Below are 17,088 nucleotides of genomic sequence, written 5' to 3' on the forward strand. Positions count from 1 at the left end.
AAAAATGTATGATTAAATGGTTGTAGAAATTAAACCAGACAACAATGGGAATATTAATGTAGACAAATATTAAATTTATTATTAATATTGCACTTAGAATAATTGGCATTTTATGTTTTATCAGTGAAGTATTTAACCAATACTGATTGTCAAAATAGGTAACTCATTTTCTAAAAATAGTTGGAAATGCAATAATCAAGTTGGATCATTCTTTCATATTTAGTTGCAATCCTGTAAAGCTCAAGAATTCTGGAAGAAGATTATAGATTTTTAAAAAAATAATGGTTGAATGCTCTTTCTTGCTATCCAATTTTCTCTTACACATCATTAAACTTTATGTCTCTACAAAGTATATCAAGTTGGCTTTATATATGAAACAGCTACTAGGATACTATGCCTTTGTGGCTCTTAGCACAAAAACCATATTTTAGACAAGAAATAATAGGCAAATACAAATAATTAATGTATTGGGAGATACTAGAATTTTGTCAAGAAAAATTTAAAATCAAGAGAAGAGCTGGTAGCAGAGGGATATAGTTGTCAATGGTTTTCTTATTCACGGTTATTAGAAATATTAAAGACAAAAATTATGGTTTTGAACTTTATAAAATTGAATTTGAAGTAGAATTGTATACAAATGATGAATATGTACTTGCTAAAATATATAAACTTTTATTGAAATTTGAAACAAGAATCATACAAGAAATGTATAATAAAGTGAGCTAAAATTTTGGTTATAATATACAAATGGAACAGCGGGAAAATATGTGATTGAAAGTATTGAAATTTATACTATGTTATATTTTAAACAGAATTTTTGTATGTCACCAGAGAAATTATCTAGAACATGAACAAGAAGAGAGATTTTATCATGTGATGAGTATGTACATAGCTAAAAAATTGGTTCAGAGAAAAAAATTAAAAGTTAAAAATTACAATTGAGACCAAAGATTGTTCTTTTGGGGCTGATGGACAAACAGTTGGGGAAAAACGTTTCTTTGTGCAGCATGATAGCTGCAATGAGATTATGGTATGCACAAAGATGGAAAGATTCAGCACTACCTACAATGGAGAAATGATTGATGAAGATGACACTTGCTGAAGTGGCTAATTGACTTTGATCAAGAAAAGAGAATATCGACATGAGATGGCTAATTGAATTCTTTTATGTAAGAGGTAAATCTCTAATTGTAAGAAACTGCTGTAAAGAAGATTAGTGGTTATTTCTCTAACATTTTTTATTTTTATTTTACTTGTTTTCTTGCACTTTTAACTTTCTCCTTGATTTTTTTGTTTATGTGTGTGTGTATATATACACAGAAACTCTGTATGTGTGTGTATATGCCTGAAGAGAAAAGTTTTTGATCAGTCTGCTACCTGCTCTCATATATGCCAATGAAACATGGCCACTAACCTCACAATCAAAACAAAAGCTGTGAGTGGCACAAAGAGCCATGGAGAAATACATGCTTGGCATTACAAGACAATATAGAAAGACCTGCTCATGGACTAGAGAACAAACGAAAGTGTACAATATCATCAAGAGAGTAAAAGAATTGAAATGGGCTGGTCACATAGCAAAAAGAACTAATGGCAGGTGCACCAAGGCACTCATAGAATGGATCCCACTTGATAAAAAGCATCCACAAGAGACCTAAAATAAGATGGATCGATCACATTAGCAAGTATTGCAGGCCCCGTTGACAAAAGAAAGCTTAGGACCATATTGGTTGGAAACATGCGGAAGAGGCCTTCATCCTGCAGTGGATAGACAATAGCTAAAATTATATATAGGCAGTCGTTGACTTACAACAGTTCCTTTAGTGACCAAAGTTACAGCTGCACTGAAAAATGACTTATGACCATTTTTCACACTTATGAAAAAAGCATCCCCATGGTCACATGATTTACATTCAGATGCTTGACAGTTGATTCACATTTATAATAGTTGCAGTGTCCCAGGGTCATGTGACCCACTTTTGTGACCTGACAACTAAAGTCAATGAGGAAGCCCGATTCATTTAACAACTATCTTACTAATTTAACAACTGCAGTGATTCGCTTAAGAAATGTGGCAAGAAGAGTTATAAAATGGGGCAAAACTCACTTAACAAATTTCTCCTTAGCAATAAATTCTGGACTCAATTGTGGTCGTAAGTTGAGGACCACCTGTAACATATATATGTTATATTATTATATTATTAAACTAGAGCAAGTTTATGAATCTGTATTTTGTACTATGCTTACTACTCATGGGGAAATGGATGGAAAATTGTTAAAATGTGCAAATCCTGTTAGACAGGTAGTGAGCATATAGTAATGAGGGATGAGGGCTGAAAGAAATAAAAATAGCTTCCAGCAAGAACTTGCTTTTGACTATTTTATGAATATGAGAGCTGAGCAGAAGAAATATATCAACCAGTTGAATACAGTGGAGATTGGGTAGTCAATTGATAAAACAAACAGGCAACATCAAGATTGAATGGATGAAGCATTAGTGTGAATTGAATACAGAAGAAGTGATTGGTACAAAACTGGTACAAAAATCACACCTTTGATGTGATTCAGCCATATAAAGATGATTACAATTATTTATTTATTTATTATATTTGTATACCGCCCATCTCCCGAAGGACTCAGGGCGGTTCACAGCCAATAAAACAACAGAAAACATATAATACATATAAAACAGCAAAAAAGAATAGAAAATTAATTCAATTGATGGCCTAAAACTTTTAAATACAAATTTAAAACCCCGTTTAAAACCCCTGATTTAAAACCCCAATTTAAAACTACATTCACACTAGTCCTGCTCTTCGAAACAGCAACGTCTTCAGCTCGCGGCGGAAGGACCTGAGGTCGGGGAGTTGACGAAGCCCCAGAGGGAGCTTGTTCCAGAAGGTAGGAGCCCCCACAGAGAAGGCCCTCCCCCTGGAGGTCGCCAGCCGACATTGTTTAGCTGACGGTATCCGGAGGAGGCCCTCTCTGTGAGAGCGCACTGGTCAGTGAGAGGCTAATGGTGGCAGTAGGCGGTCCCATAAATATCCCGGCCCTAAGCCATGGAGCGCTTTAAAGGTGATAACAAGTACCTTGAAGTGAACCCGGAAGACCACCGGGAGCCAGTGCAGATTACGCACAGATTATCGTACGGCCTCCAGGCACTGGGACATCACTTCAACAGCCTCGTTGGGGTGGTTAGGGGTGGAAATATAGAGCTGAGTATCATCAGCGTATAGATGACAACTCACCCCAAGACCACGGATGATCTCACCCAGCGGCTTCATATAGATGTTGAACAGAAGAGGCGAGAGAACCGACCCTTGCGGCACCCCACATAAGAGGCGTCTCGGGGTCGATCTGTGTCCCCCTGTCAACACCGTCTGCGACCTGTCGGAGAGGTAGGAGGAGAACCACCGATGAACAGTGCCCCCCACTCCAAGTCTCCTGAGTCGGCGCAGCAGGATACCATGATCGATGGTATCAAAAGCCGCTGAGAGATCTAATAGGACCAGGATAGAGGAACAACCTCTGTCCCGAGCCTTCAAGAGATCATCAACCAGCGCAACCAAGGCTGTTTCCGTGCTGTGACCAGGCCGGAAACCGGACTGGAATGGATCAAGATAGACAGATTATGAAAGTAGACAGATTAGATTCCTAAATACTGTTGGCATAGCATAAGCAATTTATTGGGAAAGGAAGGGAAAGGGGGAAAAAGAAATACGTTACAGGAGAAGACAGCCTTATTTTTTAGTAGATTTGTATAGGATTGTATTAATTATATGTAAGATTCAAATTCCCACTTTTCCTTCAGAAGCCCAAGTGTCCAGGGCACTTTAAATTTCCTGACAACACAACTGTAAAGTAGGCCAGGCTGAGTGTGAATGACCCAGACTGGACATGATTTTGGATCTGTCTAATCATAGTTAATATTTTAACCACCATACCACATTGTCTGTTTACCGGTATATAGTTACAGATACATTATCTACATTTTAAAAAATGTATAAAACTATTTGTCCACTGTTTAAATTTTAAAACAAATATCAGATTTGTTAATCTATTGTACTTCAAATGAACACAACGCAAGTATATTTTTATTAATTAACTTTAACTATTAAAAGTGTGAGATATCTATTAATTAGATGAAGTGTTTCCACTGGTGCTCTAACAAGGTTTCCAATGAAAGCTCAGCAGACACAAACATTTGACTATCCATCTTTTTTCAAGGATATTGCTTGGCTTTGTATCCTTACAATTTATAATGTAATTGATTGTTTCCTGATTGCTTAATTGTAGCTGATGACTATCATTAAGTGTATCATTAAGTGTTAAATTTGTATCTATGACTATCATTAAGTGTTGTAAGTGTTGTACCTTGATGAAGGTATCTTTTCTTTTATGTACACTGACAGCATATGCACCAAGACAATTCCTTGTGTGCCCAATCACATTTGGCCAATAAAAAAAATCTATTCTATTCTATTCTATTCTATTCTATTCTATTCTATTCTATTCTATTCTATTCTATTCTATTCTATTCTGTGGCTTTTCTGCTTTCTTAGGAAATTACCAATGATCCCAAGAGTGAGACTTGCAGAAGCGGAATTCATTGATGAATTTTCTAGTTGATTGAAACAGGAGACCAACCTAACTGGGAGGCATCTAGTTAATGAAGGAAGTACAATATAAGACTTTTCCGGGAAAGAACGTGAGTTTCATTGTTCATAGAACTCCACAGTTAGTATTTACAAACCCGTCTGCAAAAATGCAGGGAGCCACTAGTCGGCAGCACGTTATTTTTCCGACTTCTGTTCCTCCGAATTTTTACCCACACCCGTAGCTTTAATTTTAATTTTTTAATTTTAATTAATTTTAAATTAATACACGTACCAAAATATCTACGGATGTGATAGGAACGGTCTGCCCATTAAAAAGGCTAGCGATATACCGTAAAAAAAACTTAAGACAGAAATGATAAAAGCGAAGCCAGTGTATGTTTCGAACCTGACCCTGCCGGCTACCGTAGACACAGTGTTTTCCGGGTAGTTTGACTGGTTGCCTAGCAACCGTATTTGGTAGGGGCTTAGTTATCAGGCACGTAAAGGCGGTTTCTCGTTGGGGATGGCTTTGGCTCGGGGATACCGAAAAGTCACGGGCAAAACTGCAGACGAGGGTATAGTGGCAGAGAAAGGGGGTGTCGTTTGAGGTTGCAACTCTGCACGCTTACTTAGCTCACAAGAGCCGTGGAAAGGAGTTACTTCTGCCGCCCAGGCATAGATATCATTACGGAGGACTGCCATTCTATCTTTTTCATCAAAGGGCTAAAGAAGCCCCAGTAAATATAGCATTATTGGGCGAGTAAGCGTTGGTAAGATTTCGGCCGCACCATAATTACTCAGACGTTGAAATTTACCAAAAAAAAAATTGTTTAGCTTTCTGGCAAAAGAAGAAAAGGTCAAATAGCTCTACTTTTCTGGATGACGCAGGAGGCGCCATCTCTAACTTGTCATTTTGTTCTTTTGGGAAAGTTTCCATATGATTTTTAATTTGCAAGCCAATGATGAACCTTCAGCATTGCAGTTCTAATTCTCAACTAGAATAAATGTGCATAATGGGTGTGATATCCTGTTTTGGCTAATGCAATGTTATTTTGGAATAAATTATTATTCTGAAAGGTCAGATTACTGTTCTTTCATCCCTCAAACAAGAGCATATGTTAAAGGTTTAATAATTCTATCATTTCAGTCGGAGAAGACAACGTGAATTTTAATCTGAAAAATGCAGGCTTTAATGCCTGAACCTCAAATCTATGTTGAAAGAACCTTGGCAATCATCAAGCCAGATGTTATCAACAAAGAGGTAGAAATAGAAGATATAATTCTCAGATCAGGATTTACTATTGTTCAGGTAATACAAGAGAAAATTGGATTTCTAACTTACCTTTTTCAGGGCTATGCTTTCGCAAAAGAATGATAGAAAGATATTGAGGAACAAGGCCCAATTAAAATGTGATCATGTTAGATGATACATATCATTTAGTTGTGAAACAGCTTGTAAGCTGCAACATCATAACATAACTGAACTGGATAGTCTTTAATTACTGATCAAAACCAGTGTAGATAAAGCAGCACATATGCCTATTAGAGAATAATTTTGTTATATGATGTATGCTATACAATTGTATGCATTTTGGAATGCTATAATAAATTTAAATTTTTAATCACAGCTGTGAAATTCCAAAATCACTAACATTAATCCATACTTATTATATACCATGATCACAACAAATATTCTTGATACTCTAAAGTTTGGGTCACTTATTATGTAGAACTGTTTGAGCTGATATTATTTTTATAAAATATACATACAATTGTTATAATCAAGGAACTGCCAATGCAGCAGTTCTGGAAAAATGTTGTTGGCTATAGATAAGCTATTAAATATTTCCACTAGATGTCTCTCTTTCACTACTGGAAATTTTCAAATAAAAGACTATTTTTGTTTTTGTAAAGCAACAATTCCATCTGAGTATAAAGCCTTCCATTAATGTTACTGAAGTAGTAACATTAATTCGAATGACAATGTGGTAAACAAGGATTTCATTTTAAGACCTATAGCTCCAGTAATATATCATGAATTATATTTGCATTAAAAATTAGTATTTTGAGGCTGTCAAGAACTTATAACTTATTATAAGCTCCCCTATGACATCAGATGAATGAGAGGATGGTCTATTGTAAATGGTTAATCTATATACTAATCAGAAAGAGCTTCATACAGACACGTTACTGTGCTTTTATATCAGTATGGTTATGCAAGGTATCATATTTGATTGCTTTTTGAACTGTACATTTAGAGATACTTTTCATTTCTTTTATAGAAAAGAAAGCTTCAGCTAAGTCCAGAGCAATGTAGCAACTTCTATGTAGAACAGTATGGGAAAATGTTCTTTCCAAATTTGACAGCTTACATGAGTTCTGGACCTTTAGTTGCAATGGTTCTTGCTCGGCAAAAGGCAATCTCATACTGGAAGGAACTTATTGGACCCCCAAGTAGTATAGTAGCTAAGGAAACACATCCTGACAGGTAAATTAACTAATTAATTAAAACTATCTTAAAATGAACTAACATTTTACTATTGCACCTTTGATTTCGCAAGAATTATCAATTTAAGGCTTTGCAATATAATTATGTTAGAGAGGGCTGGAGAACACTGTGAAGCGGTACAGAAGTCTAAATGCTATTGCTATTGCTATGTTTCGTATATGTAAAGAATTTACTTGTGTATAGATTCAGATCTAAGCAATATAGAACTTCTGTGACATACCTCTGTGCTATCCTATGTACCTGCTGTATGGTTTAGGGCTATTTTATAGATTAGGGGTTATTTTAATAAAGGAAGGGCAATACTTAAAGAAAAAATAGAAGAATTGTGGCAGAGATCCATGTTACATCTGTTTTATTAAATAATGGATTAAAAAAGACTAATCATAAGCTTATCTTAATCATTGCTGGGGATATTCCTGTAACTCAATGAAAGTTGTATTACAGTCATACTAAATAGAAATAAAATAGTTTTGCACTGCATCTGTATGAGCATATCTATGTTGCTTTTAGTTTAAGAGCAATCTATGGAACAGATGATCTGAGAAATGGACTTCATGGTAGTGCCAGCTTTTCCTCAGCTGAAAGAGAAATCCGGTTCATGTTTCCTGAAGGTATGTATTTAGCATCTTTCCTGCTATGAAGCTAAAGAAACTAAATACCGCACATTGTTGTCTAATACTGTCACCCTGTGTGTGTGTGTGTGTGTGTGTGTGTGTGTGTGTGTGTACCTGGTAGAGGAAATAAATTTATTTTGCGTGTGTACATATTCACCTTTTCTCTAACTGTTAAAGGCAGCATAGATGTTTTCCTTAATTGTATCCTCCTAATAGCACAGAGGGATGCGGTGGCTCAGAGGCTAGGACGCTGAGCCTGTCGATTGAAAGGTCGGCAGCTCAGTGGTTCAAATCCCTAGTGCTGCTGTGTAACGGGGTGCGCTCCCGTTACTTGTCCCAGCTTCTGCCAACCTAGCAGTTTCGAAAGCACGTAAAAATGCAAGTAGAAAAAATAGGGACCGCCTTTGGTGGGAAGATAACAACATTCCGTGCGCCTTTGGCGTTGAGCCATGCCAGCCACATGACCACGGAGACGTCTTCGGACAGCGCTGGTTCTTCGGCTTTGAAACGGAGATGAGCACCGTCGCCTAGAGTCGGCAACGACTAGCACGTATGTGCGAGGGAACCTTTACCTTTACCTAAGAGCTAAACAGTGGGAGGAATTGGATCAGCCATTCATTCTCAACACAAAGTCAGTATAAGTTTCAATTTGCAATATTTATCATAAATCCTCATGCTGATATGAGACAATATTCATTTGCAACTCAAACTAAAGTGTGCTCCTTGAAATGAGGTTGGTATGTGTGATACTCCTATTAGTATTTGAACTGGATATCTGCAGATTTTCTGTAGGCAATTCTAGTTTATAATCAAGACTTTATTACATAGTTATTCCTAGCTTTTGTGAAGTTTATGGAGGTTGCAAGTATTTGAAAACATAATTCAAAATTCTCCAAATAGTAACAAAACGTGTACTGTGGCTGATATTGACCATTATATTTGAGATGTGGTTTTTTTTCTTTTATGGTAATCCTTTTGTTGTGGGTTACCATGTGATAAGCTCAGATGAACTGTATTATATATCAATAATAAGCTCTCTGTGGTTCCTTTATACTTAAGAGTTTTCTAGGTAAACAGAATAAGAGTTGAAAGAGACTGTGGAGATCTTCTAGTCCAACCCCATGCTCAGGCAGAAAACTCTATACCAGTGATTTTCGGCACTGAATGCCAAAACCGGTGCACATGCGTGCACGCGTGTCAGAGTCAGAAGAGAGCAGCTGGTCTAGCGCGCATGCTCACTGGAAGCTAATCTCTTCCGGGTTCCGGCACGTGCATGTGCACCAACCACCTGGTCTAAAGACCAACTGGTGGGTGCGCATTCTTCTACCGGAAACCGGAAGAGAGCAGCTACCTGGTGTGCATGCACAACGGACCAGCTCTCCGGCACACATGCGCAACAGAATTCGGAAGAGCAGCTGGCGACGGTGCCTGTGCCCACAGAGAGAGCTCTGTGTGCCACCTCTGGCATGTGTGCCATAGGTTCGCCATCATGGCCCTATACCATTTCAGACAAATGGTTATCAAATCTCTGCCTAAAAACTTCCAGTGTTGGAGTACCCACAACTTCCCACAGAGAATGGAGATTTTGCAATTTCTGTCCCCGGAATGGGGTGGGAATGGAGATATTGCAATATCCTTTCCCTGCCATGCCCACCAAGCCACGGCCACCAAACCATGCCCATAGAATTGGTAGTAAAAAAAATTAGATTTCACCATGGCTCCATTCCTTCCCCACTCCTGGGGGAACGATATTGCAAAATCTCCATTCCCACCCTACTCTGGGGCCAGCCAGAGGTGGTATTTGCCAGTTCTCCAAACTGCTCAAAATTTCCACTACCTGTCAGAACCTGCTGGATTTTACCCCGATTTCAGCTTGAAATGCTATTATTTAGGACAGGGTGTCCAAACTTGGCAAAGCTGGTTGAGGAATTCCAATTGAAGTCCACAAGTCTTAAAATTTCCAGGTTTGGACACCCCTGATCTAGGAGAAGACAAACATGAAATATGTGTTCAGCAATAGGAGGCAAATTATTGGTTTTAAGTCAGTATGTTAAATGTATTTCTTTCTTTTTTCCAGTTTTGATTGAACCAATTCCAGTTGGGCAAGCTGCTAAAGATTACCTCAACTTATATGTCATACCTACTCTACTGAAAGGACTTACAGCGCTGTCTAAGAGGAAACCAGCAGATCCTTTTGTATGTATCACAAGAAAGACCCAAATCAAGAGGCAGAATGAGTATGTGATAACAACTGGCAGCATTCCTTTGCTAAGGAAAAATGCTCCATGACAGATAGACATCCAAAGGGGGAAAAATTGATGGTTGATAAGAGCAAGAGTTGTTTATATGCATATTGAGTTTGGTCCCTTCAAGCTAGAATGCCCATAATTGGTGAGGCTTTGTATTTCAGAAGCTGTCTAGACTGACTGCCTCCTTTGCCAGCACCTACTCAGACAAACTGGTACATTTTCAAAAGCAAAAAAATCATGAAAAGGAAGGTTTAGGAATTTTAAGGAGTTTCTACTTTCTTTACTGCTTTATAAAAGAGAAATATTAAAGGCAATTTGGTCAGTAGAAATACAGAGTATGAATGCCTCCTATTAGCAAACAGTATCTTGATACAGAAATTAAGCGAGGAATTTTATTGTTGCTCTTTTTGATAGATATGGTTGGCTGATTGGCTAATCGAAAATAATCCGAATACACCTAAGTTGCGGCAGAATGTGGTTGTGGAGGAACCTTAAGAGAAGAGGCTGCTAGTTAAATCTTAACCAATTTCCTGCAAGTATCACAAGTTGTAATTTTAAAATAATTGTTATATTGAGAAATACTACTAACTGGTATTTGCAAATGGAAGAGTCAATGTACATATTTGGATCTTAAACTAATAAAGAGTATATTTGTTGCAATTAAGGCATAAAAATAAGGTGCATTTATTTGTCTAGTTCAGATTTTTTTTCCAACTGCTGGGCCCTGGCATATTTGCATGCTGCAAAAAATATAGGTGTGCCCTATAAGTGAGCCAGAGTAAATGACAGGAAGTGCGCAACTAGAATCCTGTCTTCGTGAGTTCACTAGTGATGGGGTTACTCCATTTCTCCACCTGATTCCTGACAACCTGTGATGTCACAAGACTTTCAGTTTCTCTACCTAGAAGTCCTTCCTATGAGATATGTGCTGTAAAATGAAAAAGGCTGAGAGCCACCCATCTTGTTTATATTTTACAGTTATCCAGGTTATAAAAACAATTAACAGGAGGGTCTCCATTTTACCCCAACAGACTTGTGACAGAAGTTACTCTCAGCGTTACTAGCTAAAACCACTCACCTTATAGATGGATTTGAAACAGTCTCCTTAGTTCTTGTCCAGTATGTTAATTGCTGCAACCAACTGCCTTTAGTTGGTATAAGGTTTGATATACTTGGTATAAGATTTGCACAATTCTTTATTTGTATTGAAAGCAGTTTGTTTATAAAACCATAAATACATGCTTTCATTGATGCATGCGGGTATTAATAGTAAAGTAAATATATTTAGACAGATGCTTATTCAACAGTTTAAAGATTTTTTAGATCAAGATATAAATATTAACAAATGAAAATTAACACATAACCAGTTTTCCTAAGTGAAATTTCTCTTAAAATATAAATATACAGTTTATTACTCAACCGACTCCTACTTCTCAAGATTGGAAAGTAGCTAGTCTATCAATCCTATTTTTTAAAGGAGTTCCTGAATATCTAGGAACTGGATCCGAATAATGCCTGATCTGGATAAAAACATGGAAAGTATTATTAATAATACTTAATATTCATGAATAATACTGAAACCTTAAAAGAAAGATCTTACTAAAGAAATTCTACTGATTTTTGTTTTTAAAAAAAATCTGGCTCACTAACCTGTTGATGTTTGTAACATGTGGGTAGTAGTGGAGTGATGGACTGATGGACTGTACAAGAAAAATATTTTGACATAGTTTCTCCAAAATATCCCTGAATAAATGTAATATTGATGTAAAGGAATAGACAAATAAGATAGACGTTTGACTAAAGAATAAGAAGCCAAGAATAGTTTTTAAAATTGGCAGGAAAAAGCAGTGAGGTCTGCCAGAAATCTGCACGTGGATTACTGTTGTTTAAATCAGGGATTTCCAACCTTGGTCCCTTTAAGACTTGTGGACTTCAACTCTCAGAGTCCCTCAGCCAGCAAAGCTGGCTGAGGAACTCTGGGAGTTGAAGTCCACAAGTCTTAAAGGGACCAAGGTTGGAGACCACTGGTTTAAATTGACTCTGGATATTTTGGATTTAAAGTTGAACAATGAAACCATCCATTTTGCAGATGACATGAAATGATTTAGTACTTCATATTAGGGCAGTACAAAATAGTGCACTTTTAACCATTATTAACTAAGGCAGATGAGTTGAGTTCATATACCTAGCAAACTAAAATGAGAGTGTGATGCAGCACAATGCATGTCCTCACTATTTAATGTTTAGGAAAATCATTGTGCTATGGTGGCTGTCTCAAAATATCAACTCACTGAACATCAGTTTAAAATATTTGTGGATTTCCTGCAGGCCTGTTACTAAGCATTGGAAAACTAAATGCTGGACTAGGTAGACTTTCATTTAAATTCAGCAGTATCTTGTGCCCTATTTCCTTTAAAAACAGTTCCTCTGCTAAAGGAACTGCAAGTTATTTGGAATAGAATAAGAAACTTGGCTCTTCTGTTGCTGAGAGTATATAGTTACTATTTATTTATTACAATTATTATTTATTTATGCCAGAGGTCTTCAAACTTTGCAGTACTATGATGCCTTAAAATGGTAAGCGAATTGCTTTGTTTCTCTCCTGCCATGAATAATATGACTGATGAGTGAGGTTAGTATGAGGCAACACAAATATACCATTTTTTTCCCTAATATATTATTGTGCCTGTCAGGCAAGTTCACAAACTTTGCAATACTTCAGCTGCCCCTCGATGTATCCCCAGGCAAAGTGAGAAGCAAAATTCTAGCAGATTTTGATAAGTCTCCCTCTTTATCTGAACAGCTGATAAGAGTTTTTTTTAAATTCCAACCTATTTATTTCATCTATTATTTTTTTATTAAAATATCATTTATGTAGCCTGTACTTTGCAGAAAAAAATGTCCTCGATCTGCATTGTTTTCCAAGAACAGCTTTTCATTTAAGGTGTTTATAGAAAATAATAAATACCAAATATTAAGAGCAAATAATTCACTATTAAGGTAGATCTTAGTTTAGCATAATAAACATTACTAAGTCTTTACCTTGATAAGACGACTGTACCTTTCAGTAATTCAACAAAAGAACATCTAATTGGTATTTCTATATTATTTTGGTATGGTAGGAAACAGTCTGATTAAAAAATACGTAGAAGACAGAATCCAATGAATAAAATACTCAGTCTGGAGAATATGCCTGTTGCTTACACTATATTCATTCATTCATTCAACCTCTGCCTTCTGAGCTCTGAATACAGTGTTTCCATGAGATTCTTATACTTGTGTGAATGAATCAAACTCATGAAACTTTAAATTCCTTTAAAAGTTGCTCCTTTAATGTTACATATCTCCTGAGTTCTAATGGTATTGTAATTAATCTTGTAATTTAAGAGATTAGAATCATTAAGTGGCCATTGTATTGTTTATAAAATGAATACAAGTTACTGACATAAAAGGACCAGAGGAAAACCTCAGTTTACTTGTTTCTCAAGCTGATTTGAACTACTGATCATATCTCGAGACAGATACAGAGGAGTTTGATTGAAATGTTGTTCCATAGCCATGAAAATGAGCCACACCATTTGACAGAGCTACAGCCAGGACTGAGGTGGTTGTCCATTAGGCTGAACATTATCTTCTTTCTGAACATCATTGGAAATGTTCGATAAGAACTGCACAATTAATAGCTGACATCATGATCTACATATTTATTAAACATTTTTGATCCTTTTTTGCAGCTCATCAATATAAATGACGAAGTTACTCTCTAATTAATTAAAATTATTTAAAGGGTAATAACCTTAGAATATGACAGTCCTGATGCTATGTCAGTTAATTTAAGAAATGGAATTTGAAAAGGAACAAGAGAGAGAAGGGGATGTTCAAGAAATTGATGTCTGTCATATTACTTTTCCCTTCAAACAAGACATGGTGTTGCACAGCAAACTCATTGGCATATCTTGAAGAAATTTCTCCGCTATATTGAGAGTTTGATGCTTTCGCTTACTATATCTTCCCCCAAAAGTCTGGTTCCCCTAGAGACCCAAACATGTCAGAAGCATGATTGATCAGTATTGTATCCAAGAGAATAGCTACTGACCAAATTGCTTTGGTACCAACCCCCTGCCAGTTCATGATGGAATAGCATTACCCTCAGCATGGGGGTAGCTGTCTCTTATTCCTGTCTTCAGAATTGTGGCAGCAGCTAATGGCAAGTGGGTAGGAAAAATTCTAGATGAATGGCAGAATAATGCTGCTCCTTATGAGAATAGTGCCTTTTAATTTTATAGCATGGACACCTTCTTTTCATAGTGATTATATAATATTCTTTGAATATTATATAATATTCTTTGAAATCTAAATTTAAGCTCTATTGGAAAGATACTTTAAGTGAAAGTCTTATTAGGTTGGAGCCTTATCAAAGTGGAAAACTCATTTGTTTGAGAACGATCCACTGAATTTGATGGGCCTCTGAATAACAGATTTGTTAATTCAGATAATAGCTTCTGTCACATAAATAATACCAGCCTTCATACACAGATAAATTAAAATACAAGGATATATTTCATTAAAACAACAGAATTACCTAACAGAATACCACCTGTTATTACAGACTATTTGACCATGCTATTTTATTTATATAAGCATAGTTGTTTGTTCTTCAGTCATATTTTTTATCATTCTATTTACTTCGTGACAATTATGTGCGGAGCAAAGCAGTTTAGACTTAGATAAGTCACTCCATAGGGGAAAAGAGTGTCATTAAAAAGGCAGGGACAGTTTTATGACATTTGCTTTCATGGCTTCCCACCAGTTCTTTTTAAACAAGATTGCAGAAAATCACTGTGTCAAATTGTTCCATTTTTGTCAGTATGAATTCAAATAGAACCAGAGCTGAATATATTTGCAATTAAAATGCAGCAATTTATAATTTCTGCTTTGGGAGCTTTGAAAGAAGATGAATAGAAGTTCAACAAAAGGAAGTTTTTTTCCCCTAACTTCGCAATGTAATGATGGGAAATCTGCTTAAACTTCTTTTAATGCAAAATGAGTCCTGTCAGAGAAATAGGAAAAAAATGAAGATGCCTGGATGAGATTTGACAATGGACAATCTGTCGCTCCCCCCATGTTGCTAAACTATAATTCATGCTGTTTATTACTCGGTACTCACCAAGTTGAATGGAGCTTTTGAACCTGAAATACAACACATTTGAAAAGCCACATGTTCCATATCCGACTCCAAGTTACATGAAGATGCATAACAAAAATACAGAAAAAAATGATCTTCCTATTGAAAAATTTAAAAATGGGAAAAACATATCCCATTGAACTAAATATATAAACCTATATGTATGGAACTTTTATGGCTCTGGGATGCATTTTCAGTGCAACTACTATGGGACTTGACTATAGCAGGATAAAAATTAAGTGGGGTCTTCCTCCATTTAAAAAAAATAAATCTTATATTTGGTCATGTTTTGTTTCTGCAAAAATAAACTCCATTTTAATTCAGTTTTAAATTTAAGATCTTTATTATTTTAATGTTTATTCTGTATATTTTATTCAATGTCTGTAAGCCTCCTGGAGTTGCTTCCAACGAGATGGGCATGGCATGCAAGTTTGATAAGTAAAAAAAATAAATGCTGATTATTATTGTACTCTTCTGCTCCCAAGAATTGAGAGGGAGAAGGAAAAGGACATAAATCCTCAAAGCTGCATTTTATTTGGGCTAGGTTGACTCCCCCGACTCACCCCCTCTTAGCAGTTGTAAACGTCTCTTCTAACTGGGTGGCATGTAGGCTGGAATATAAGGGATTGCAACATTTGGGGTGTAGCTTGCTTCTGAGGTAGTGACTCTTTGCTCTCTTAACGTGAGAACATTCCACAGGGACTTTAACATATGTATGTGGATGAATTGCCGGCTTGTACCATAAAAGAGATGACCATGTACCCAACATAAAGCAGTCATCACTGAGAAACGGTAAAGCCAATGAAGTTCACACATCCTCCCAGTCACACCAAACTATTTTTATAATACCCAATTTAGCAAATGAACTGTGAAAAAGGAAAAGGCTGCTAAGGCCAGGTTTGCTGTTAATAGCACCTGTATGTAATCTAGGCTTCTTTTCTAAGGCTGCTCCAAAAAATCATCAGCATCATTCTGGAATTAGCTTTACTGGTATTTTTATCACTACAATCATGTGCATATTTACTAGAAATAAAAGTCATTAGAGGCAATGAGACTTACTTTCTAGTAAGCATGCATGGAATTGCAATTTATGTTTATATGAGCTGTGCTAAAGACGGTTTAAGACCAGATGGTCTCTGAATGATGTAAAGTACTTTTTGTGTCCTCTGAAACATGCATTAATTTGGGTTTGTTTAGGCTGGAATGTTTTCTAGCATAGTTTCCTCACAAGAATGATTTTTGTTGTTAAAAACAATTTATATAGTATTCATCTCACAGCTGCAACTTGAGGCACCTGAAATCAAACAGAACAAAATAAGAAAAATAGTGACAGATGAAGACAAACCCACCTTCAATCAGAAAAAAGACGAATTTGCAGCAATAAACTAAATGTTCAGACCTTATGGTTGAAGAAACATTTGGGTAGATATTCTTGATCTAATCCTGCACATAATAGCTGTAGGCTGGAGGTATTTAATCACAGTTTGTTGAATAAGCCCATAAAGGCTGTGCATACATAATATATTGTCAAACCCTAACAGATCACATAATATAGGCATACTTTCTCCCTCTCCATGCCCAGATTTTGTATATTTTACACCAAATTTTAATATTAATTTTTAGCCACACAGAGAGAGAGACAGACAGACAGACAGACAGACATAGGTTTGTATGCTGGCAAGAGTCACTGGGCGAGATGGGCAGCCATACATCTAATAAATAAGAATGATATATCTTCACTACTGAAGTTCACTCCTTTCTCTCCTTTAGATTTCATTGGTGGTTTGCTATGTACACAGGATAACATGAAGTAAAAAAACCTAACCTGCTAAATTTTTTTTTCCTTCATGGAAGGATTGGGAAATAAGTTAGGATAAAAAAAATACATTGGGAGCTTTCTCCAGTCACTAAGCCTCAACGCAAACCTATCTTG

The 17,088-nt window shown here is 36.4% G+C and overlaps 1 protein-coding gene across 3 annotated transcripts; it reads left to right on the plus strand.

The window, feature by feature from the left end:
- Positions 1-5,060: 5,060 nt before the first annotated feature.
- NME5 (NME/NM23 family member 5) lies at positions 5,061-10,618 on the plus strand. Of its 3 annotated transcripts, none has more exons than XM_058170280.1 (6): positions 5,061-5,094; positions 5,746-5,907; positions 6,881-7,086; positions 7,618-7,718; positions 9,799-9,917; positions 10,385-10,618. In XM_058170280.1, the coding sequence occupies exons 2-6, from the start codon at positions 5,779-5,781 to the stop codon at positions 10,463-10,465; spliced, it is 636 nt and encodes a 211-aa protein (XP_058026263.1). In that variant the 5' UTR covers positions 5,061-5,094; positions 5,746-5,778; the 3' UTR covers positions 10,466-10,618. The 3 variants fall into 3 exon arrangements, with proteins under 3 accessions (XP_058026263.1, XP_058026262.1, XP_058026261.1); XM_058170279.1 differs by lacking the exon at positions 5,061-5,094 and adding an exon at positions 5,104-5,173; XM_058170278.1 differs by lacking the exon at positions 5,061-5,094 and adding an exon at positions 5,212-5,368.
- Positions 10,619-17,088: the final 6,470 nt, after the last annotated feature.

Source organism: Ahaetulla prasina, chromosome 2 (genome assembly GCF_028640845.1).
Source record: "Ahaetulla prasina isolate Xishuangbanna chromosome 2, ASM2864084v1, whole genome shotgun sequence".
Lineage (NCBI taxonomy): Eukaryota > Metazoa > Chordata > Lepidosauria > Squamata > Colubridae > Ahaetulla > Ahaetulla prasina.

Coding starts and splice junctions, on each gene's coding strand:
- NME5 (XM_058170280.1), top strand. CDS start 5,779: ATGCAGGCTTTAATGCCTGAACCTCAAATCTATGTTGAAAGAACCTTG. Junction 5,908..6,880: donor CAGGATTTACTATTGTTCAG/GTAATACAAGAG, acceptor TTTCTTTTATAG/AAAAGAAAGCTTCAGCTAAG. Junction 9,918..10,384: donor GGAAACCAGCAGATCCTTTT/GTATGTATCACA, acceptor TCTTTTTGATAG/ATATGGTTGGCTGATTGGCT.